At 41.3% G+C, this 24,144-nt stretch overlaps 1 protein-coding gene across 1 annotated transcript; it reads left to right on the top strand.

Annotated features, from left to right (window-relative positions):
* The first annotated feature begins 414 nt into the window (after window positions 1-414).
* Window positions 415-22,964, top strand: golim4a (golgi integral membrane protein 4a). Its single transcript, XM_053422438.1, has 15 exons — window positions 415-1,095; window positions 10,889-10,963; window positions 11,251-11,300; window positions 12,087-12,140; window positions 12,400-12,550; window positions 14,061-14,143; window positions 14,622-14,705; window positions 16,191-16,367; window positions 16,489-16,779; window positions 17,781-18,067; window positions 18,461-18,537; window positions 18,683-18,753; window positions 19,462-19,671; window positions 19,756-20,112; window positions 21,859-22,964. The coding sequence occupies exons 1-14, from the start codon at window positions 909-911 to the stop codon at window positions 19,879-19,881; spliced, it is 1,923 nt and encodes a 640-aa protein (XP_053278413.1). The 5' UTR covers window positions 415-908; the 3' UTR covers window positions 19,882-20,112; window positions 21,859-22,964.
* The last annotated feature ends 1,180 nt before the right edge of the window (window positions 22,965-24,144 follow it).

Here is a 24,144-nt window from a genome sequence, read left to right as displayed (position 1 = left end):
GGTATCTGGTGGTGGTTTAAAAAAAAAAAAAAAATGTCTGCCTCCGTAGAAAGGACCCACTCCTGGAGTAAATATAAAGTACTTAAACATATAGGGCCCAGTCTCGGGTAAAGAAAACAACAATTACTATAATTAGATGATTGCAAACGAGTGAAAACATCACTGGGATTATTTAATTTTTGCCAACAGATTCCTTTCGCCTAAATCTTACACACTGAAGCTTTTTAAGATGAACGAGGCCTTGTTGATGTGTTGTTCTCTGTTACAACATCGTGAAATGAATGTTGTTCATTCCTGTTTGGACAACAAAAACAAGCCCCCACCCTCACTTCGAAGGGCACTTTTTTGACGGAGCTCAGTGGCGACCAATCGCTGGGAGGTTTAGCAGCGAGGGTGGGTTCCAGGGGCGGGACTTCCTGTGGGGCTGCAGTGGGATGGCAGCAGGCAGCTGCGGGGCTGACACGTATCTGAAGTTAAAGGTGCTCTGGAGGCCGCGTCGAGGACTTGAAGTGTCTTTATTATTTGTCTCCATTGTCTTGTTTGAACAACGTCGGGGGAAGTGAGGGTGTGGCAGCGGGGACAGAGGAGCCGTCGGCCCCGGGGTGAGCCGCGTTAGAGCCGCCGAAGTTTGACGTGAAGTCTTGAGAAAATCTGAGCGGCTACTTTGAAGTTCCAGGAGAGGGTCGACAAGCGGAGGAAAGTATGTCCACCGGGGGGAATACCACCGTGTAACCCGTATTGTTTCGGCCCGGGAATGCTGTGGAAGTGAGGGGAGGGGTGGGTGGGCTCGTTCCAGTCTTCACCGGGAGGTAAAGAGAAGGGAAAAAAAAGAGGAAAAAGTTGAGTCGGGAAGTTTCCAGCAGCGGAGACGGAGCCTTCTCTCGCAGACAGCGGGGAGCGGGTCCAACATGGGGAACGGGGTTTGCTCCCGGCGGCAGCGCAGGATCTTCCAGTGCCTGCTGGTGCTCACGGTCGTCTGCGGGATGATGTACGGGGGCATGATGTCCTATGAGGTGCACAAGCAGCTGAGGAGGACCGAGGCGACGGCGCTGAAGTACCAGCAGCATCAGGAGTCCCTGTCGGCTCAGCTCCAAGGTAAACACGGCGAGGTGTGAGGTGATTGACCGTAGCTCGTTCTGCGCTCAGGTGAAGAGGTGAGCGTGGGAACTCGTGCGTGCGGCGCCAGACTCCCATCGCGGAACTACAGTTTTAATGTTTGCGTAGTCGCTTTCAAACGCCCATCTTCCTTAAAATCAACACGAGTACTTGCATCAGTCCCTTACAAACCACAGATCCGTTCGGCGTTCATCACGTTTGAAAGTTGACATTTTGTCAAACGCTTTGTTGTGATTTGTCAGTGTGTCAAAGGTTAGCAGGGCGATGATATACCAAGGGCCAGTGTTTGGCCTTTGACCTCTGACCTCAGGTGGCTTTCTAATCCTGTGATAAACCAGCAGGTTAAGGTGTGTGCAGATTAGTCCATGGTGTTGGTATTTAGCTGGACTGGATATGTCTGCCTTCTGCATAGGGCTACTGTAAAGATAATGACATTTGATGGGATAAGTGGTGCTTACTGCAGGCTGGACAGACTGACACACACACACAAACACACACACACACACACACACATACACACATACTTGTTAGGAATTTACATTGACTTCCATTTATTGTAAACAAACTAACCAAAACCTTCACTTAACCTCAACCTAACCCACAATTCACATCTTAACCAGGACTTCAGAAATGACAGTTTGCCTCATTAGGACCAGGCTTTGGTCCCCATGAGGACTATTGGACCTGACAAGGTCAGTGTTGAAGCTGGAAAAGGTCCTAAAGAGGTCATAAAAGAAGAGTACACACACACACACACACACACACACACACACACACACACACACACACCTGGTTGTAGTGGCTGTGTCCCCCAGGCTCACCTTAACAGTATACTCATAATTATACTTTGAAGTCATGAGGTCAGCCACCACATCTGCTTCTTTCAGCCACAGCTGGGATAGCAGGAGGGAAAAGGAGCACACTCACCTCAGTTGTAAGAAGAACAAGAAGCTAACGACGCATAATGTTATATATAGTTTAAACTTTTTAAAAGTCTTAAAATGGGTTAGAGGGCTGGGTCCTGCAACACCCTGGCAATGTTAGAGGCCACTCGGTGTCCAGACATCACGCAAGACGGTATTGTTTTGAATTGCCATATCATCATCTACCTGTAAACAGCAAAGACCCTTTTAGTTTCTGTGATTGTGTTATTACAGAGGACTGTATAGCACTTGTTTCCAATCAGGGATGAATTAAACTTTCTATATATACAGTATATACAGTATACACGGCACTGGTGCTGCAGAGTTTGATCACATTGTATAAATGTTTTCGGATAAACATCATCTTTATCACTGTGTCTGTGTGTGTGTGCACGTGTCACCCACTGGCCCTCTCAGAGTTTTTTATCTTCTTTTTTCTGTTGTAACCTCTCTGAGGTAGCTAGCTTGCTTGATGCGCTGATAAACAAAGGGATTGTCCGATAAAAATTGTGAGAGTTGGTATTCGATGTATGGACTTTACTACAACTACCAAGTAGAGTAGTAATTCACCTGACACCTATGCAAGTACACAATCCCCTCATTTCACAGTCCACACACACAAGCAGCTTTGATTCAAACATGCACACACACTCATGTAAATTCGTCTATCACATTTTTTTTTCTACCAGTGTAATAAAAATTAAGACACCTTTATTTTATAAAACAAAAAAGATGAAAAAAGTAATTCAACCATGTGATACTGCATCATAAAACACAGATAATAAATAGCAGGTTAAATACATGTTGGGCAGCACAGTAGGTTCAAGGCCGTTTATTTTAAATTCCAGCAGCATATCTAGATTAAAGATTGGCACAGTCACCAGTTATTTAGTAACAACCAAGAAACATAATTACTAACCGTAAAACCCACATTAACAGTCACAACTCCACAGACATTGACTGATCTGTTTCCTTTATTGCCATGTGGGGTAAACAGTGTCACACCCACTCAGCGTTAGTGCATTTACAGAATGCTCCTCTGTATTACTCAAGTAATGTTTCTATTAAAAATCTAAATTCAGGAACGTCTTACAAACCACACCTTTACAAAAGATTAAACAGTCCTGTACTACAGTAACCTCTGTGATTTGCTCCCTCCCCATAAAGACTCATAAACACACTATACTCTGCGGACAGGATGTGAGGTTTTGTGTCATGCCATTATGCCCATGGTTTAAAATTAACAGTTAGGCTGAGAGTCAACTCCTACATGACTTCATCTCTTTCAGAACAAAGTGTGTGGTCGTATCAGGGGGTCAGTGAGTGTGTCGGTGTTTGAGCCCAGACCTGATAATTTAATTCGGCATTTGATCCACCTAATTGGTAGTTATCTCAAGCTCATCATCCAAAGCTGTGTCCAGCGGTATGACTAACAGAGTTGTCCTCTAGCTTTTTACTCATCAAACGTGTGTAACCACATGCACAGATTTAGGCCTCAGGTTTGTTTTGTGAAGCATCCTGTGCCAAATTTGGATTGTAAAAGAGTAAATTTGACTTCACAGGTGGTTATGAATAGCTGCGAGTTTCCATGTTGGCAGCCCTATACGAGCAAAGGGAGCTTTTCCTGCATTACAGAAATTCCCTCACATTTGTTTTATAATGTAGATTTCTTAGAGAGAAAGGGTCACTCAACTAAGATTTCAGTCCGTTCCTGTTCAACCGTATACCAATGGCTTTTGTTTCATTTTTCAAAAGATGCACATAATCTGATACATTTAGAGCATGACCGTATAGTGTGACACTTTGAAGAAAGCAATAGCGTTTAACCCATTTGCATCGCCTACACTAGGCACCGCGCCCATACTTTCACTGTGAAGCGATGGATCATTCAGCCAATCACAGGGTCGAACCCAATGGCCGACAGTTGATTGCAGTTTTTCCTGTCCTATATTTAGAGGTGGGCCATAGCTTGGGGGTTGTGAGCTGGATGTATTGATTCGCTGTTTCCCACTATAACCAGAGGCCGGCGGTTGTAAGTCATTTAAAAGCCTCAACTAGCACTTTGTGGTTTTGTCTGCACTCTGACAAATGTGTCCCCATGATTTAACACCCATTCACTCCATCATACACAATCATACATACACTCACACACACTCACAATGACAAAGCGTGCTGTTTGCAAACACATGAAACAAACACAATAATGGCAGCAGGCTCAAAATAGTATATCAACAACACTTTTGTCGCCTTCTGTTTATGTTAATAAACATGCTCATGTGATTGTAATGGTCTGTTTCCTTCATGGGATAACTGGAAGTAAATACTTTTGTTACTTTATTAAAATTAACTCCATTTATCTAGTGATTATGTCTTCATGACCAGTCTAAGTGCTTTAAATTACAGATCATATTCACCTATTAAAAAAAACATGTTTATACAGCGCTTGAAATACGTAGAGCATTGTCTAACACTCATGCATCATCCTCACAATGCTGGCACAGCAGTCAGTGGCAAGTAAAGTTTAACATGCACCCTGGAGGAGCCTAAAATCGAACCACAGAACATCCAATTAGCGAAAGAGTCGCTCTCTAGCTTCTCTTTACCCCCGAAGCCACAGTTGGAAATGCACTCTGTTTCTGTTTTAAACCAAAGTATGGGACCTGATTTGGGATTTTGTATTTCCTGACAAAAAGTAAAAAGTCAGATTGTCATGCAGAGTGTCTTCCAAACTCTAATACCAAAGAAATGAGCAATAAAAACAAGAGACGTGACTCAAAAATAAATCAAGTCACATCCGAAGGCAGTACGCTGCACGTTCAGAATATAAACCTGTAGTTTATGTAAAATAGTGTCGGTAAAATCTATTCTTCAAGCTGTTTCTGGGATCTTGTTACATCAGTGGGTTCCAGGGGACTGACGTTGGCATGCTGAACAGACCACCGTCTCCATACTACTTCTCTTAGGGTCTAAATCTTTCTGTCCTTCGACTTTTACCCAGTATATTTGGCCGCTGACAGGAGGTCAGTTTCTTACCAGATTCTCAACTCTCTTAAGGTTTCTCCAATTAACTGAGATACAATTTGAATTTTAAAGACTTAACACCACTCAAACATGCATGTTAGAATGTATAATAACTGGTCATAGAGGTTCCTATGTGGTCAAGGTTTAGTAGAAGATAGAAGGAAGGACGCTGCCATACAAGGAGGACATTTGAAACTCCCAATACTTTTTCCCTGGGCTTTGCGCAAGTGGTCCCCTGTGTGTGTGCTCAGTAGTACAGTGGGTGCATGAATGAGAACACACACACACACACGTATGCAAACAAACCGCAGACAAAATCCTGGAGCCCGTTTCCCTGTGTGATTGATAGTGTTCGCAGTGCACACCCCGGCCAACTCTATCCAATCTTCTCTTCATCTAAGCCAGTAGGCCAATAAAGGTCACTACCATACAGAACTCCCTTGTCCTCGCTCTGCTGATGCACTTTAACTGCACTGTGGAGGAAATGTTTCATTTGTCTGAACCCGAAACAATAATGCACATTGAAGTTTGAACGACATAAGGAGAGGTGTAAAACAAATCAGTCTTTGGAAGGTTTTCCTTTGTGTGAATGGTAGACCCTTCGTACAGTAGGCATTGGTCGAGCTGCCCCTTGTTGTTTGTTTGTTTTCTTTTCTGGTGCGGTGGTCAGAATAAAACTGCAACGAAGCAAAGGAAGACTTGCAGCTTATTTGAACATGTTCCGTTGTATTGTTTTACATTGAGCTAGGTTGATGAAATCGACTGTAAGGTCATCTCTGGTTTGGGGTTTTTAATTAGTTTAATATTGGAATGCTTTCAATGACTGAAGTAAAAGACAATGCATTTTAATATTTCAATTAGTTACTTCATCTCTGATCTTTAACCTTGTTATGTTAATGTGAAGGAGATTGAGTTTCTAAATAGAACACACTTAATAAATAATAAAAAATGTCCTTGTTTAAATGTGAGTTTTAATAATTCAGAAGCACAGTCAAATGACATGCGTTTCTAGACTGTAGCTTCTTTGTCACTGTTGCCCAACTTGTCCATGTCATCCCCTAGAGAGTGTGTGTGTGTGTGTGTGTGTGTGTGTGTGTGTGTGTGTGTGTGTGTGTGTGTGTGTGTGTGTGTGTGTGTGTGTGTGTGTGTGTGTGTGTGTGTGTGTGTGTGTGTGTGTGTGTGTGTGTGTGTGTGTGTGTGTGTGTGTGTGTGTGTGTGTGTGTGTGTGTGTGTGTGTGTGGTGTGGCCTGAGCTGAGTAAAGAGCAACATGGCCTCATCTACTGAGACGACACAGAACCTCAAACAAGCAGAATAAAACCTCAGTAATCTGATGCTCTGGACGTCCGTATGATCAGGATCAGAGGACAGGAAGGAGTTGGATTTCACCCCCAGGAATTAAATCAGAACGTCATCAGACTTTTCTAAGGCTGTGATATGAATTAGATTATGAACATGACACAGGCTCATAAAACACTGAGAAGTGGTCACTGCAGCGAACACTGATAGCCTCTCTGTCGGTGTTATTGTGTAATAAGTGATTGTTACAAAGTTCAAGTTAATTGATTCGTTGGCTCTGCCAACGAATCACCCCCTTTGGACTTTTCTAAATTTTGTCATGGTATAACCACAGATTAAAATTTATTTCATCGTGAGTTTATGTTATGGACCAACACAAAATAGTGCATCATTTGGAAGTGGGGGGAAATATTACATGGATTTCACAATTATTTACAAATAAAAATCTGAAAAGTGTTGAGTGCATATGTGTTCACCCCCTTTACTGTGAAACCCCTAACAAAGATCTGGTGCGACCAATTGCATTCACAAGTCACATTTGCAAGTCACATAATTAGTAAATAGGGTCCACCTGTCTGCAATTTAATCTCAGTATAAATACACCTGTTCTGTGACGGACTCAGAGTTTGTTGGAGATCATTACTGAACAAACAGCATCATGAAGACCAAGGAGCTCACCAAACAGGTCAGGGATAAAGTTGTGGAGAAATATGAAGCAGGGTTAGGTTATAAAAAAATATCCAGAGCTTTGAACATCTCTCTGAGCACCATAAAATCCATCATAAGAAAATGGAAAGAATATGGCACAACCGCAAACCTACCAAGAGGAGGCCGTCCACCCAAACTGAAGAGTCGGACAAGGAGAAAATTAATCAGAGAAGCAACCAGGAGGCCCATGGTTACTCTGGAGGAGTTGCAGAGATCCACAGCTGAGGTGGGAGAATCTGTCCACAGGACAACTATTAGTCGTCTACTCCACAAATCTGGCCTTTATGGAAGAGTGGCAAGAAGAAAGCCATTGTTGAAAGGGATCCATAAAAAATCCCGTTTGGAGTTTGCCAGAAGCCATGTGGGAGACACAGCAAACATGTGGAAGAAGGTGCTCTGGTCAGATGAGACCAAAATTGAACTTTTTGGCCTCAATGCAAATCCCTATGTGTGGCGAAAACCCAACACTGCCCATCACCCTGAGCACACCATCCCAACAGTGAAACATGGTGGTGGTAGCATCATGCTGTGGGGATGCTTCTCTTCAGCAGGTACAGGGAAACTGGTCAGAATAGAGGGAAAGATGGATGGAGCCAAATACAGGGAAATCCTTGAAGAAAATCTGATGCAGTCTGCAAAAGACTTGAGACTGGGGCGGTGGTTCATCTTCCAGCAGGACAATGACCCTAAACATACAGCCAGAGCTACAAAGGAATGGTTTGGATTAAAGAATGTTAATGTCTTAAAATGGCCCAGTCAAAGCCCAGACCTCAATCCAACAGAGAATCTATGGCAAGACTTGAAGATTGCGGTTCACAGACGGTCTCCATCCAATCTGACTGAGCTTCATCTTTTTTGCCAAGAAGAATGGACAAACCTTTCCATCTCTAGATGTGCAAAGCTGGTAGAGACATACCCCAAAAGACTTGCAGCTGTAATTGCAGCGAAAGGGGGTTCTACCAAGTATTGACACAGGGGGGTGAATACTTATGCACCCAACAGATGTCAACTTTTTTGTTCTCATTATTGTTTGTGTCACAATAAAATGTATTTTGCACCTCCAAAGTACTATGCATGTTTTGTTGATCAAACGGGAAAAAGTTTATTTAAGTCTATTTGAATTCCAGTTAGTAACAGTACATAATGGGAAAAAGTCCAAGGGGGGTGAATACTTATGCAAGGCACTGTATATCTCCGCCTATGTCCATTGGCTTGCATTGGTTGGTTTGTTTGTCAGATGGATGATGCAAAAACTACAAAACAGATTTCCATGTAATTTGGTGAAAGGATGGGACATGGAGCAAAAAATAACTTGTAGGATTTGATTTGACTTTCTTAATCATCATGATATGTCCTATGAAATAATTCATGGTTCTTGATGAAAAAACATATTTAGAGAACTGATACCAATGAATGTGTGCAATTTGGTGCAGCTTGATTGATTTTAAAGGGACTGTAGGGTTTTGGTGGTATGCACTCTACTGAGTGACATTATAGTTCTCCAATATTTCATCAGTAAATTCACTGGTACGACCAATAGAGTGATTTAGCTGGAATTTTAATTTTTATTTACCAAAACAAATTGTAGTAATCCAGTAATAGTGGTGTGAAGACGATGGCAGATGTTTGAGATAGCAGTTTTTGTCGTTGGAGAAAAGCTTGTCACCTCGAAGGGCAATTAGGTCAGATTGACTCAATTAAATAACAACCAAGCTATGAAGTCTGTTAGAATGTATTGTTTGTGCTGTATAAGGTTGGATAACTACCACTTACTTTACCAAGTCTGCTGTCTCAGCCTGTTATTTTGGTTTGTGTATTTCCCTTCAGTCTCTCCTGGTTTGCCATATTTCTGCCTGTGACTGTGTCATTCTTTTGCTCTTTTCTTTTTTTGTTTGGTTGCTTATTCTCTGTGCCTTCCTCTGCTTCTCCTTCCTTCACTCCTTTACTCTCTTCTCCTCCTTTGTCATTGTCGTGAAATTCTTACAACGTTGTTCTGTGTAGCAAAACTGTATACGTTTATCCTGGAGTCTGATGAGTTGGCACTTGAAAAGAAAGAAAAGCCACATTATCAGTCTGACCTCCCATTATGCTCAGGTCAGGAGAGAGAAAATGTGACAAAGAGGAAGAAGTTACAACCGTTGTACCACTTCTTCATATGGAAGTGATAATGCATTTGTAGAACAAATTAACTGAGGTTAAGATGACAAAGCATTTACGGTTACTTTACTTTTACTATCAAAGTTAACAAATTATAAAAACATGAAAGTTTAATTATATTTGACTCATAAACCATGACACCATAAATTATCATTCTTTCCTCTTAGTAAATGCTGTGTCAATAGTGTTCAGTACAACAGGGCCAACAAACAAACGCTGCCAACTCACTTATTTGGAGCCAGGAATCGGGGATGGAGGCCAAGGTCCTACTGATGTACGAGATAGTATAACTTGCAGGAAGTAGATGAATTTCTTAATATCTACATATTATGCTTTTTGTTTTTTTCCTTTCCTTAAGTGAGTCATAGCTTTTTTGTGTCCAAACTCCTTCTCTCCCACTCGAACGATTTCTCCTGAAAAGCCTGGAAGGCCTTGTTGCTTTCTCGTCTGCTTTCCTTGAAGCATCTACATGACCAATTAACATAAATTATCAAAAAGACAGAAACACTGTTCAAGAGGTTGCCGAATCTCAAAGGGAAAAAAAAGTGTTTAAATAAGAGTTTACTTTTCAAATCAGTAACACGTATAGTATTTTTTCGTTTTTGGTGTTTTTTACTAGCTTGTAGACCTACTGTTACCATAGCCCATATGGTATCTTATTGTCTTGATTGCCACCTGGTGGCTGGCTGCAGTAAAGGTCATAAATCCTCTTTGTTAGTAGATGGAGCATGTACTTAAAGGTCAAAGTGAATGTCAAATACATTTCTCTTAAAGATGTCATTTTAGGCTTTTTCATCACACTGATGTTTGTTCAATTGGATTGGTCCATCACGAATATCAGCAGGACCTTGTTACCACGGCTCCACCCCCTGATTACTGGATCCCAATGGAGGGGAGGAAGTGGAGACCCTTCATACATTTTTATATGCAGTTTATGTCCATTAGGTTTTAGATTTTGCATTGTTTGTGTGTTGTATCGGCTTTGGTGCTGATTTCTTTTAATCTTGAAACCGGCTGCCTACTGCCTAGTGGACATAACTCCCCACATGGATTATTTCTGCTTCGTTTGAATTTAATCTTCAATCAGATTAAGGTAAAAAAAGGTAAATGTTGGAAATAAAAAAATATATATTTTGAGACCGACAATTGGAGTTAGAAGAAGACAGAAATTAGAAGTGTGTCTAAGAATAAAAAGACGATCTCCATTCAAATTAAGAGGCGTACAAGAGCTTCTAGGTTATTAAGGAACATTTTGGACAATTTTATCACGTCTATTTACCATCGTCTGGAAGAAAGTTGATTCCTTCCTTAAAATTTTTGACTCAAGCCACCAGGCACAGCAGCCTGAGACAAAGTATTTGTAAATCCCCACAGATGTGAGGAATACCACAGCTTTCTGTCGATGGAGGAGCCGTCACATCCCTGAGATCAATGTGGCTGAATAAATATCACACCGCACTCTTATATCAACCATAATATGCATATCCTCTCTCTGTCTCTGCTTTCTCTATAATTTGTATTTTAAACTGTAGTGAGAGCATATGTTATTTTGCAATTGTTTATTGCCAATGCAGCTTTCTTTTTGTCTATTTTCCAAAAAACAAGAGGTCTGGGTTTTCTCTCCTCCCTTTATTCATCCCCTCCATCTGTGTTTTTTTATGTGTAGTGGTGTATGAGCATCGCTCCCGGTTGGAGAAGTCTCTGCAGAAGGAGAGGTTAGACCATAAAAAGGCCAAAGAAGGTGAGAAAAATAACCTCTATTCTCTATTCTGATTATTTTGGGGAATACATCATACCTCAAACTGTGACGGCATATCATGTGGTGCTAGAATAAATATCAGATTGCTATACATATTTAAAAACATTTGGTTATAGTATTATTGTTGGTCACATAGGATAAAGGCATCAGCCAAATAAATATGAGTGAATTGCTGAACAGTGAACCATGACTATTTTCATACTCAACATAGTTTTACTTTACATTTGTTAAAGTTACATAAAATATGATTGATCTCTTCTGATTTCTAGATTATCTGGTTTATAAACTCGATGCACAACAGTCACTGAACAAGGAGAAGGTATGTTTTTACATAATTACTATTTCTTTTGTTCATCTGTACATTTGTAGAACTTGAGGCCTTTGCATATCAACAGCGACGCAAATAAACGGCACAAAAAAGCAACTAATTCAAGAACTAATACTGTATCACTGCTGCTTTAAATGTATTTCTAGCATTTTTTTGTATTTAATTTGACAAAGGTCTTATTTGTTTGTAAACAGCTGTGCTCATTGGATTTGTTTGTCTTCTTTGACAAGTGCTGGGTTGCCTGTTGCCTACTTCTAGCTTCAAGCCAACTCCGTCATCTCCTGTTTGACAAAAATAACAGTAATCAATGGCAAAAGATAAATATATTAAATATATCAACAGATATACTTTATATCAGACTGGACAGAGGAGGAAGTTATTGTTGTTCATCTTCTACTGCGACTGCTTCAAAATATCAACAACACACATTCTGATTGGTTGTGATTGGACATAATCTGCCTTTGTTCAACAAAATAAAGCTCCAATATCGTTCAGCAAATATACGTTGCTGATATGAAAGCTTACATTTAATGGATATAAACAGGAAAAATAGTAATTGCACGCAAAACACATCAAGTTTGGAAAGGTTTTAATCGTTGTAGGCTAGGGAAGTTTAAGCTGCTTTTCAACTTGTGTGTAAAACAGCAGCTTTGTGCTGCTGTAACTGACACGACCAGATTAAATTCCCCTATTCTCTTTAGTCTGTTGTAACAGTAACTTAAAGCATGAACCACTAAGTCTCTGAGTTTGGTAACCTTTTGTCTTTTGTTGAAACAGCAAGACTCCGGCAGCAGATTAAATTCTTTACAAGTGCAACATCAGATGTTAAAGGTATGTCGTTACCAACACGCTCAAATGTGCTTTTCTCTATTCTAACACTGACGCAGATATCCTCTTGACCTTGTGTCATTTGAACACACACTCTCCCTGACCCACAGCTACATCCTTCCTCTTGTATTAGTGAGGAAGTCAATGCCTGGTTGGGGGAAGGGTCTGTTTTTCCTTCAGGTTTGATGATTCAGTGATTTTATTATGAGGAGAAAATCAAACCCACATGATGACAGTGGATTTATTTTGTCTTCTCGGTCAGAGCCAGCATGAAGACCTGAAGAAGCTGTACTACGACCTGCAGGAGCAGCACCAAACACAGGGTGAGGACCACGGCCGACTGCTGGATGAACACAAGGATCGCTACGAGAAGCTGCAGCAAATCAAAGACGGGGAAGTCTCCCAGCTCAAAGGTGCAGTCTACTGTCTTTATGTAGAGGTGTCATCCTCACTTACCCTATCTCCATCTTCTGGTTGTATCAAGTACTGCAGGTCTTAAAACAAATGTTTTATATTTAGATCTAGATAAAAATAGTTGTATTCACATTCAGTACGTGGTAAGTGCCAAGCTTAACAACAAATGATTTGATTTACTTTTCCATACTGCTAAAGATATGTGAACACAAGTGGAACCAGCGTTTGTGACATGAGTCATAAGGATACAAAATAAGTGGTTTTAATCATCTTTGCTTATGTTTTGCAAAAGAATAGAAAAAAGCCTGTTGTCTTTGCCAGCAGCTGTTGTGGAGTTAATTTCTGCATTTTTACAATGACACAGCTGACATGTGCTATTATTTGAAGAATCTTGTTTGTAGCCTAGCTCTTTCCGCAACTAACAAAGAAAGGCTCCCTGTTTACACCGGCATGCCCAGCGTACGTGAGTAGTCATGTGATATGTGTTTTCAGACCAAATTCGTCACCATAAGCTATTGCTGTCTATAAAACAGGTGTGTAGGATAGTCCCGCAACTTGAAGACACACACTGACTCGCTGTTCACTTCTCTGTCTCTCTCTATGTTACATTGAAATGCTGATTTGTTTGAAATGACGCCACAATATCAGCACTGATCACCACATAATGATCCATAATTTTGCTCAATGAGTCAAATCTTTCTTCAAAGCTGCGCCTTCATTCATTATACAGCTCGTGTGTCTTTCGCGCTGACACACACTCGCACACATAAACAGTGTGATCGAAAACATGTGCAAAGTCAGACTGGGTAAAAACAACACACTTTGTAAACATAGTCAATGTATGTATAGCCGGACGAGATGGTGGGGCGTGCTAGGTTTGGCTCGACTCGGTTAGTGCAGTGCGCGGCACGATTCATAGAGACACAGAGTAGCAAGAAATTACTGTCAGAGCTGGTTACAACATTTTTGAATCGTGCATTGCTCCCTAGGTGTCTGCAACATTGACTCGCAATTGTTTTGACTGTGTGCCCTGATCAGAAATGAGCTTGGATTGATTACGTTCAAGGGTTGAGTCACATGGTCTTGCTCTCTCTCTCTCCTTCCTTCTCACTCACTTTGAAATACTGTCACCCAGATGCGCTCACAGGTACCGAAACTTGGCATTGGTGATTGGCGTGAATCGGTACCCGTTAGTACCGGCGTAATTCTGTCCGTACCTTTAAAAGTACAGAGTTCTGTACCCAACCTTAAGCGGCAGGGATTAAAATTGATATGGAGCCAAAGTGCTTGTGTGGTCACAGCTCATTTTAGTTTGTAAACGCTGTTTTCAAATGAAAACATAGTATTGATGTATCCTCCCTTTGGGGAATTTGAGGGTGGAGGAGCAGTGGCTGTTTGTGAGGAATTCCTTGATCCAAGTGCAGGGGGAAAATATACTGTACTTGTTGAATGTTTTAAATTTTTTTGTTTAGTTGCAAGCTGTCTGTTGATGTGTTTTTCATTCTGCAGATAATAATTTTAACCTGAGAGAGGAGAACAAACAGCTGAGGAAAGCCCACCATGAAATTCATGTACAGCTACAGGACGTTCAGGTGAGAACAGACATGTCGACCTTGGATGGTAATATTACATCTGACCTGTCTCACATCTTCTTTGAAGAATATCATCTTTTGCCTTCAAGCAGAAGACTGCAGATCCCATATGTGCCTCATTATCCCCATGTGGACTGAGCCCTGTGTATATGTACTTGCTTTGGTGTTTGGTTGTTATATGTTTTTAAAATTGAAACAGTGTATGTTTTCGGATGCAACAAATGTCAGAATAACATCCTGATGATAAAGTTTGATCTTAGCTTCTCTTATCTTTTCATCTCTTTAGTCTTGTTTTTTCAAACATAGAAAGATACAATGTGTGATATCTGAAATTGGATTAATTAAGTAATGATTCATGAAATAGTGCCTGAATAATAGAGGAAAATACATGTTACGTTAAAATTCCTTTGCAATGTCAATTGTAAGCCTGCCATAATAATGAATGGCTCATTCCTGCTCTTTTGTTGCTTGTGTTCAGGTTCAGCATCAAGACTTGAAGGCAGTGCACAACCAGCTGTCACTGACACTAGAAGACCACAAGAGTGCGCTGGCTGCAGCTCAGGTAGGAGAAGGCAGCAGAGAGATGCAGTCTCATTGTTCACTGTAGTCTGTGAATACTGATTAATGCTGAATATCTGCTTTCAGTCTCAGAGGAAATAATAGACAATTAGTTGAATTGAGAGATAAAGGATTCTTGTTTCATTCAAGTGTAACTTAGTATTTTTAGCATGTTAGCAGAGAATATCCTGAGACTGGGGAAGAATAATTGGGGGGAAAATGGCTCATTCGTTAATGTTGAACATTATATGTGACACATCTGATTGAACCCTCCTTTATTTATGACATGCGACCATTTGTGTTAATTCTGTACTTTCATCACATCTCCAGAGCAGCTGAAACATCCTCCTCTCTCCTCTGCAGTCCTCTCAGTTATAACCTTACTTTAACCTTCTCTGTCAAGATGAGATGTTCATTCCAGTGAATTGTAAAATCACCAGCAAATAGGAAACAAGATTCCTGATGCGTTGCTTGTTTTTTGATAGATCAGACGTGCATATTCTCCTTGGAAGTGATCTTTGAAATGCCTGAATGGTTTATTGAATGTACAGTACTCTACCGAGACATTCTTCCTTTTGGTCTCCATTCATGGATTTTCACTGACTCTCCTCTCATTTCCGCTCTCTCTCACTCTGTCTGCATTTGCTAATTTATTTTATGCTTATGCAGCTTTTCGTTAGCGATTCCAGTTGGACGAGCACAATACAAGCACACACACACACACACATCCACGCACTCACATACACAAAACTCTTTCCGTCACTCCAGGGGTTCTGTTTCTTTCAGGGCTGTCAGAGCAGTACATCTAAAGGATGTTGCAGCCAATCAGCCAGAAAGATATAATGGAGCGACTGAAGCAGACAAAAGGAATTTTTTTTAATTTAACCTTGTGGCCTGGTTACAAACTACTGGTTTGTGTGTATGTGTTGTATAAAAGAATGGTGTCATTAGTATATGTCTGTTGGAAGAGAAATGTTTGTTTCACCTCAGGAAACCAGGAAGTGTTAAAGAAGTAGTTCATCCAAAAATGAAATTTCACTCATCAGTTTAGCTTAGCCACTTCTGGTGGAAATTACCTCGTTTCAGGGCTTGCAGACATTTGACACCAAACAAGTACTTTGAAGGCAAGTTTATGTTTTTTTTTGTTTTTTTTTACGTCTGAAGATAAATCACTAATCAGCTACACTGTTGACCCCTGAAACTCCAAAAGTGATTTGTGGACTCAAACACTTCAACAGTACTGCAGTTAAAGATAAGAGTTATTAATCTCCTGCCTTCTAACTGAGACACAGCCAAAGCCAACAGTTTATTATAAATAGGTTATAACTGATTTGTAAAACATAGGTTAATTATTTAACACATCCATTAAATGACAGCCTAAACTCTTTTATAAGGTTATTGTACAGTTGTACCAGATTTACAATCCCACTGGATGACTACGCTCCCTCATGTTTCCCTCGCTAATCGCTTTGAGTGTTGTTCCCTTCAGGTGCAGGTGGATGAGCTCAAGCAGCTAAAGGAAACCCTCCACAGGGCTCCCGTCCCGAGGCAACCTGAGCAAAACCCCGTCCCCCAGGAACTACAAGCAGATGCACCCAAATCCCACATCTATCAAGAGCAGCAGGCTGTGATACAAGAAAAGGAGCCAGCCCCAGAAAATCACCAGGTATACCATGACAGGGTGACATAAAAGTCTTTGGTTTCACTTTACTACGAGGACAAAAGGTATATAAAAAAAATATAAAAACACACAAATCGATATATTTGCCTTTATACTTCCATCTCAGTTGGGTCAGCAAGTGGTGGCAGTGCACTCCCAGTCCGAAACCAAGCTCAGCCCCACTGTACCTCAAATTACCTTGTCAGAAAGAGAGGAGGATGATGGAGAGGGAGAGGCGGAGAGGAAGAGGGAACTGGCGGAGGAGGAGATGGCTCAAGCAGGACAGCCTCAGAAGCTGGAGGAGGACCCGGACCATCCACAGGATGAGCAGCAGCAGGAGGAAGAGGAGGGAGAGGATCCGGAACAGGAACAGCCAGATGAGAACGCATTGGACCAACTGAGACATCAGCCACAACCGGTCAGAACCTTTGTCTTATTACAGGGTTAAACTGACCCCACAGCGGATGATTTCTCCTGTATATCTTGTTTAGAGCCATGATCATGTGCTTCCAAAATTTAAGACATAAACCTTCTACACCATGTGATCCTTGTCAGATCAGGGACACAGCTACTGCTCAAATTTAAGTGCTGTTCATTAACGGGAATTGTGATATGTTTTAACCTGAGCCCTATGTTTACAAATGTAACTGATTGAATAGTACCAGCAAAATATTTTGCCATTGGTCCAGTAGATTGCCTCCGCTGGCAGCCATGACACAGTGGCAGTGGCTACAATGTAATGTTATGGGACAACTGTGACTGTTTCTCTTTGTAGGAGCTCTTCGTCTGTATACTGTGAATCAAACCATGACAGCAATCCAAGTTGAAATTTCCATGTCAGATTCAGCCACAATATTTTCTTTCAGTAAAATCCAAACTCCTCTCTCCAACTCACTTCCTTATTCATCTTTCCACCTCCACTGTCCTGCAGCAAGTCTCAGAGGACTTGACAGTGAGACTTCCTATTGAGTGAGACGTGTAATGTTGCCAGACCCTTAGCAAAAACACAGAATTACAATTTCAGCCTTCTATTGGTGAAAAAAATGTAAGTGAACATATTGTTAACTTTTGCAGTTGCCCCATAAGATTACATTGTACTGAGTGTCGTGGCTGCTTATGGAGGTGATCTACTGGAAAGATTCCAAAACCTTTTGTAAGGACCATTCATTTACAAAACCACATGTACAAACATAGGGTGCAGGCTACACATGAAGAACCAGAATGAATAACAACCAATTTCCAGTGTTTGATTACTGCCAATTTGCTCATTTTGTGTTGTGCTCATTGTTTTTTACTGTTACATTCATCTGCTGAACTTTATCTAAGGATAAATTATAGCATTATGCTAATGTTTGTCTCAATTTGCAGCAAATGAGGGTTTAGTTTGTTATTTTTATTCATCTGTTTATCATCTCAAAGGATCCCCATGCAGAGGTGCACCAGGAGGACCAGCTGCAGCACGAGGCGCACGCCCAGGTGGAGCACGTGAAGTCAGCGTATGAACAGCAGCAGGAGCAGCAGCGCCTAGAGGCTCAGAGGGCAGCGGAGAGCAGGCAGATCCATGTGCGACAGGAGGCCCTGCGAGTGCAGAGGAAGAAGGTGATGATGGAGAGGGAGCAGCGGCTGAAGGAAGAGCAGGATAGGGAGCATCAGCAGCACAAAGAGGCCGACAGGCGGGAGCAGCTGCTGAGAGAGGAGCACCAAAGGTCAGGTCTCAAATCAGCTGGAAGACAATTGCCCATATGACACAAAAACATACTTCCACATTTGACCTAGAGGAGTCTATCAATACAGATCATTTCAGGTTCATTTGTCCAGCTTTTAGGCTATTTTAGTTATCCTCGTTTGAACTCTGGAAGGAAGGATGCCAAAGCCATTCAATTTATCATTGATTAACCCCAGCCTCCTTTTTTATTTTAATTGACTGTAATGTTTCCACTCCCACAACTAATGAGTCTCATGACGGTGGTCTAATTAAACAATAAACTGCAATATGGGAAGCAGTACATTTTTAAAGACTATATAGGTCACATGCTGGTTTCTTTTCTGATGTGGCTTATAGAGCCTCTCTCACTGCCGACTGTCACTGTTGTCATTAGGAAGAAGACAGAGTATGAGAACATGAACAATGACATCGTCGAAGGAGAAGAAGATGGTCACACTGATGACGAAGACGGTGAGACAGAAATGTTACCATTACGTCATGTGAACTGCACAGTTTAAAATGTTCTCTGAAATATTTTTGTCGGAGTCTGAGCTCAGAGCAGTGTTTGCTCATCGTGTGTGTGTGTGTGTGTGTGTTTGTGTGTGTGTGTGAACAGAGGGAGATCCTCATAAGCTAAATGAGGGGGAGGAAAAAGAAGGAGAAGATCAAAGAGTGCCATCACAACAGGTGAATTTACATCCATTCTGTTCACTCGATCTGTTAATCATCTGTCCATCATTTCACTTCCTTGACTCTTTAACTATTTTGAAAACTTTAATTTAACAATTACATTACACTTAAGCTGCTTTCAGACATGCACTGCACTCCGAGACATTTTCCTGAAAATCTCCTGTTTGTGGGAATGTAAATGTTCGAGTTAGTTGCCCCGTACATTTTTCTGAACTTTTCCTGCCAGCCCCGTAGTGACATTTACAAAAACATGTCTGAATGAGCCCATTTGAGAATACAACAGGAAAATATAAAAAAAAAATCACAGCTTGCAAGTGGCAGTTTTTATGACATGTCTATCATTGGATGGAGACAAACCTGAACAGAAACAACAAAAACTAAAAGTTGTCAACTTGGAAAAACAACAAGATTCAAGAGCTTTAGGTGATAAGGGCCGACAACAGACCAATGTACTGTTAAAAAAACAGGGGATTTCCACAGCAGAACTCTTATGTTGTGTCCTGCCTCCTGCATTCACGACCCACATTTTCTATGTCAAAACAATTCTGAAAACAACTCGATCTGCCAAAATATATTCAGTGACTCTGACATCTTCCTATGCACATATCTACATATTTCTTGCACATACCAACCCACCGCTACTATCATGATTGTATCTCTTCCTTATTTTACCATATTACCTTGTTTGTATTTCTGCCTGTGAAGGGTGATGTAGATGGTGAGCTTGACCCCAATGAGGACCCCAACAACCAGGGCGAAGATGAGTTTGAAGAGGCCGGTGATGATCAGCCTCAGCACAGGGTGACAGAGGAGGAAGAGGAGGTGGTAGACGAGGAAGAGGAGCCGGCAGCACCAGCACAGCACATAGACGCACACCCCGTCCCTCGACAGCCGGCTGTGGAGGAGGAACTGGTGGTGAGTATGTTTTTAGGGAAGAATGAGACGAGAGAATGTTGAAGTGATTGTGTAGGGAGTGTCTGAACTTGTGTGTGTGTTCAGATGGCTGGAAACCCAGATCAACAGGAAGACACGTTGGATGACCAGTACCAGGAGGAAGTAGAGGATGAGGTGGGTAATACAAACAGTCAGGTGTGCATTTTACATATTGACAGAAGCAACAGATGAGAGAGAGAAAATAACAAATGACAAGCAGGAAAAGGCAGATTTTACACCAAACTCTACACAAATGGGTGTAACAGGTCTCATTCCTTACTCCTAAAATCAGTCAAGCATTGAACTCTCTCTCTTGTTGCTGCTGCTCTAAAGGCTCCGGAGGACATCGCCGGTGGGCAGAAGAGAGAAGAGGAGGGGGAAGATGAAGGAGAGGATCCCTATAACGAGGAGAACATAGATCAAGTAGGTTCATCTGTGGGGAACCACTCAGCGACTCTCTGGCCTCTTCTCTAAGCATTCACACTTCTTAACTACTGCTTTTTATTCAATCACAATCACGTCCCTATAATCGGTTTTCTTGAATCAACGAGCACCTAGTGGCAATAAGATGAACTGAATCCCAACAACCTCCATCTATACAATATTCTGTGTTTTGGTTGAAGCAGATTGGAACTGTGCATCCAAAAAAAAAATTATTCGCATTTCTACAGTTTAGCTGAGGAATCCATTTTCATTATTTAGGCCTTTTCCCAGCTATTGAAGAACATCACAGCCTGAAACAGTTACAGCAAAAATAAGTTGTTAAATGTTTTGGTGGTCCATCTGGAAATATATACACTACTCTGATATTTTAGCTGTACAGGGATTCATGTGTGTGTGTGTATATGTGTGTATTGACCCTGAAACCTGAAGCAGGCCTCATGTGTGTCCAGGTATATGAGGGAGATCAGGTGGAGAGTCTGTCGAAGTGTCAGGTTTCCACCTGAGCCTGGATTATTCAATTTGACCTGAGAGGAAATCTGTTTAAATGGAGGAGCTAACACATATTTAATGATTTAAAAAAACAACATAAAACTGATATATTGAATATTGTTTAAACATATAATATGTAACAATTCTTCATTAAAATGTCGAAAAACAGCTACACTAATGTAATATTGTTGACTTTTGTCAAAATCCAAAATGTTTCCAACAATGTACGCAGCCAGAGAAATCACAAAATTGACTAAAGGTAACAGGAAGTTTCTATTCGGTCGCCTTTTAATTGCAACACATTCTCTTTGCCCGTCACTTTCACTGTCTCTGCTGTAACTTCTGGGGCACATGACGTATTGAGAAAGAAAACCAAACTGCTTGCCAGTTTTTTCCTTTCACTGTTTGTATTGGTCACACGTATGGATCAGCATTATTCATTGCTGGTTAATGCTTAACAAAATAAAACGTTAATACATTAATTAATCTTTGAACATGATTTGCGACTACTCCCATGATCCTTTGCTGCTTCAGGACGTCATCAAACTACATTATTAGTTATTGTTTTGATGGAGAGTGGCTGAAATTCCATTTTGTGCATATGCATACAAATACTGTTCAAATTCAGCTTGTTTTATTGTGTTAGTTCTGATATTTCTTTTAAGATAAATTTGACCAAAGATGCTCAACCAAAATGAGTTAAACAAATTTGCAGGTGTTGATGAAACAAGTGGTTTTGGTATAATTAAGTTCATGTGTATATCCTTATCGTCGCCCCCCCCCTTGTTGAACGGACTTGTGTTTCATTCAGTGTCAGTCCCATAACGGGTAAACATACTTATGTTTCTCTGTAATTTGAGCTCAGTGAAGCTTCCCCTCTATTCAACTCCATTCATGCACGGCTGCACAGTCGACCTGGCAGGGGAGTCCCAGGTGAACCCCTTACACAAACGTCTCTGCTCTCATTTATTTACATGAGAATCACACTCCTGTGTGTTACAGTGCTTTCGACAGATAAGCAGAGAAAACATACAAGCACTCACTGTCCTGGTGCAGAGTCACCAAACCAACATTTGTGTTAGTTTCCCTTTTATATTTGAAATCAGTTGATTATAATTAAAAAACAGGAGCCTGAGACTAAATGGTAAACATGAAGACAAATATTATATCTCATGTCATCATTTCGTTGGAAACAAATGTTGAGCCATCTTGCTTTGTGCTTGTGATTTGCTCCAGGAGGAAGTGAAACACCAGGAGGGTCCGAGAAACGAGGGGAATCACAGAAAAGGCAGAGAGAACAACGAGGAAGAGAATTACGAAGAGGAAGAGGAGGAGGTCGACGAGGAGATGGCCGGTCGAGACAAGGGAACCAATCGGAGGGCGGAGATGTAGGGACAGACGCAGACTTGAACCAGCTGCAGTGCCTTTTCTGAACGCCAGTACAGCCTATCAGGTCTGTCCTTCTCTTGTTTCTCAAAGGAATAATCGCAGCAATTCAGACAGAATCCCACTTAGGAAAACTGGGATTTTGTGCCCGGAGGACGGGAGGCGATTCCAAACACTGTGGGGCTGGAACTGATCAGCTCATACTGTGGAAACGGACAGAATCTTTTGGACGGAAATTGGATGTATACTGAATATGTTTTCCCTTCTTCTCTGTCTTCTCACCCGTCTTCCTGATCGCCTGTCTGGTTCTGTGACAGACAGAGAATGTATTTTTATCACGTGCTGTCTTTTGTATAAAGAAACCAAAACAAAACCATGTTATTCTAATGCCCTCATGGTCAGGCTTTTATACTTGTTTTAGCTCAGATTTTATTTCCTTTCATTCCAGTCGATCGAGTCATTTCCTGTTATTTATTGTTCATCGTAACTCTGACAATCGCGAGATGTTTCCCCCCTGCCTGAAGGGCTTTTATCGACTTCTTGATGCTTGAACGTTTCCACTGGATATTTCAGACATTTCTGGTGAAGCCATTTTGTGTCGCTCTGACATGTAAGTGCCTTTCCATTCTGGGAAACTCTTCTTGGTGTTTTTACATTTTTACATTTGTTAAATCATTTCAATAGGAAAGCCAGTTAGTGCTGATTGCTTCAGCGTGGCCTTAAAGGAGCAGGGGAGCTGTTTCATGTCGACTGCTGGTGTGAATATAATTCACAAAATCTGGTGCAATGTAATGCAACACCTTTAGTCTACTGTACAATGTATAGTAAAACAAATGCTGACAATTTGTACGTTTTTTTCTGACAGTTACATTTGATACAAAGTGGTGGGATTGTATGAAATCATGTTTGTCACCTGGATGGTGAGTGGAATAAAGAGGCAGAAGGATGTCAGGTAACAGTGGTTGTCTTCTCTCTCCTGTTTCAGACCATTGCTCAGAGGTTCAGAACAAAGGTTGTGGTTTATCTTTACTCGTTTGTCGTTGTTGTGACTGATGCAACAACAAAGGGAACTACAAGAGTGCAGTCAATCGCCAAGTGGCCAATTTATCTAAAACATGATGAATGAAATATGAAGGAAAATAAAATAATATAAATATTAACAAACTTGCAGTTACTCAACATCACACTTAGCGTAGAATTTTTAACATAGAATTGTAGCTTTCTCATGAGTACAATTTCATTGCGTTTTGTTTCGTTACTACACAACAAACCCAAATACCAAGTGTTCGGCAGTAAGTGGTTTGATGCTCTACTCCTGCTGTTTCCTACATTGACCATTCAAACGACAGCTGAGCATGTTCTTAACTTGCAGCCGGCTCACTCTCGTCTTCACCTGTGTGCAATTGTTCTGTCAAATGTGCTTTCAAACAGAGACGAGGTGATCATGAATATGTATCGAGCAGGAGGAGAAAGATCATAAATATTCATTGTTGAGTTTAGATATCCTGGGCACTGCCAGCTCGGCTCCGTCTGGTCGAGGTGAGAGGACTGTGGCTGAAACCTGATCACAGGGGGAAGTGAAATGAAAATCATTGACCGAGAGCAGCGATTTCTTCAAATGAACATTTGTCCTCAGCACACAATCTCTTTCTGTCCGACTCTTTTCTCTACAACTCATTTTCTATCATTCCTGTTCTTTCTCTCCATTTCTTCCCTCAGCATCTTTCTTCCTCTCTCTCTCTCTCTAGTTCCACCCTCACAGCCTCTGTCATCCTCCCTCCAGGGCCGCTGGTGGAGGAGAGTAACAGGTGTCTCATTACTCTGATCATCGAAAGACGCACATTTGGACAGCAACGCCGGTGACTCCTCCACATCCCTCACATTTCCACGCTCGCTCCGTCGTCACTTCACAGCTGAATTACCAGGCAAGAATAAATCATACATGTGTATCGCCTGCAGTCAGAGTCTATCTAGAGACACGTGCCCACACAACTGCCACCGATCCCCAAACCTGCCTTTTGACGCCAGTGCGAGATTTACTTGAAAGCTGATGAAGCTCCGAGCTATGAGAAGATGCTTTTATTTCACACCCACAGACTTTTTTTTAAATCCACTCAAACTCTCTCTGCTTTGCTG

Source organism: Pleuronectes platessa, chromosome 5 (genome assembly GCF_947347685.1).
Source record: "Pleuronectes platessa chromosome 5, fPlePla1.1, whole genome shotgun sequence".
Taxonomy (NCBI): Eukaryota; Metazoa; Chordata; class Actinopteri; order Pleuronectiformes; family Pleuronectidae; genus Pleuronectes; species Pleuronectes platessa.
This window is presented reverse-complemented; position numbering and strand designations above follow the sequence as displayed.

What these genes read in the sequence shown, in the direction of transcription:
- golim4a (XM_053422438.1), top strand. Translation starts at nt 909, where the DNA reads ATGGGGAACGGGGTTTGCTCCCGGCGGCAGCGCAGGATCTTCCAGTGC. An exon ending in TGAGACATCAGCCACAACCG is followed by an intron (nt 16,780 to 17,780) that starts GTCAGAACCTTT and finishes ATCATCTCAAAG; the next exon opens with GATCCCCATGCAGAGGTGCA. An exon ending in CTGAGAGAGGAGCACCAAAG is followed by an intron (nt 18,068 to 18,460) that starts GTCAGGTCTCAA and finishes TGTTGTCATTAG; the next exon opens with GAAGAAGACAGAGTATGAGA.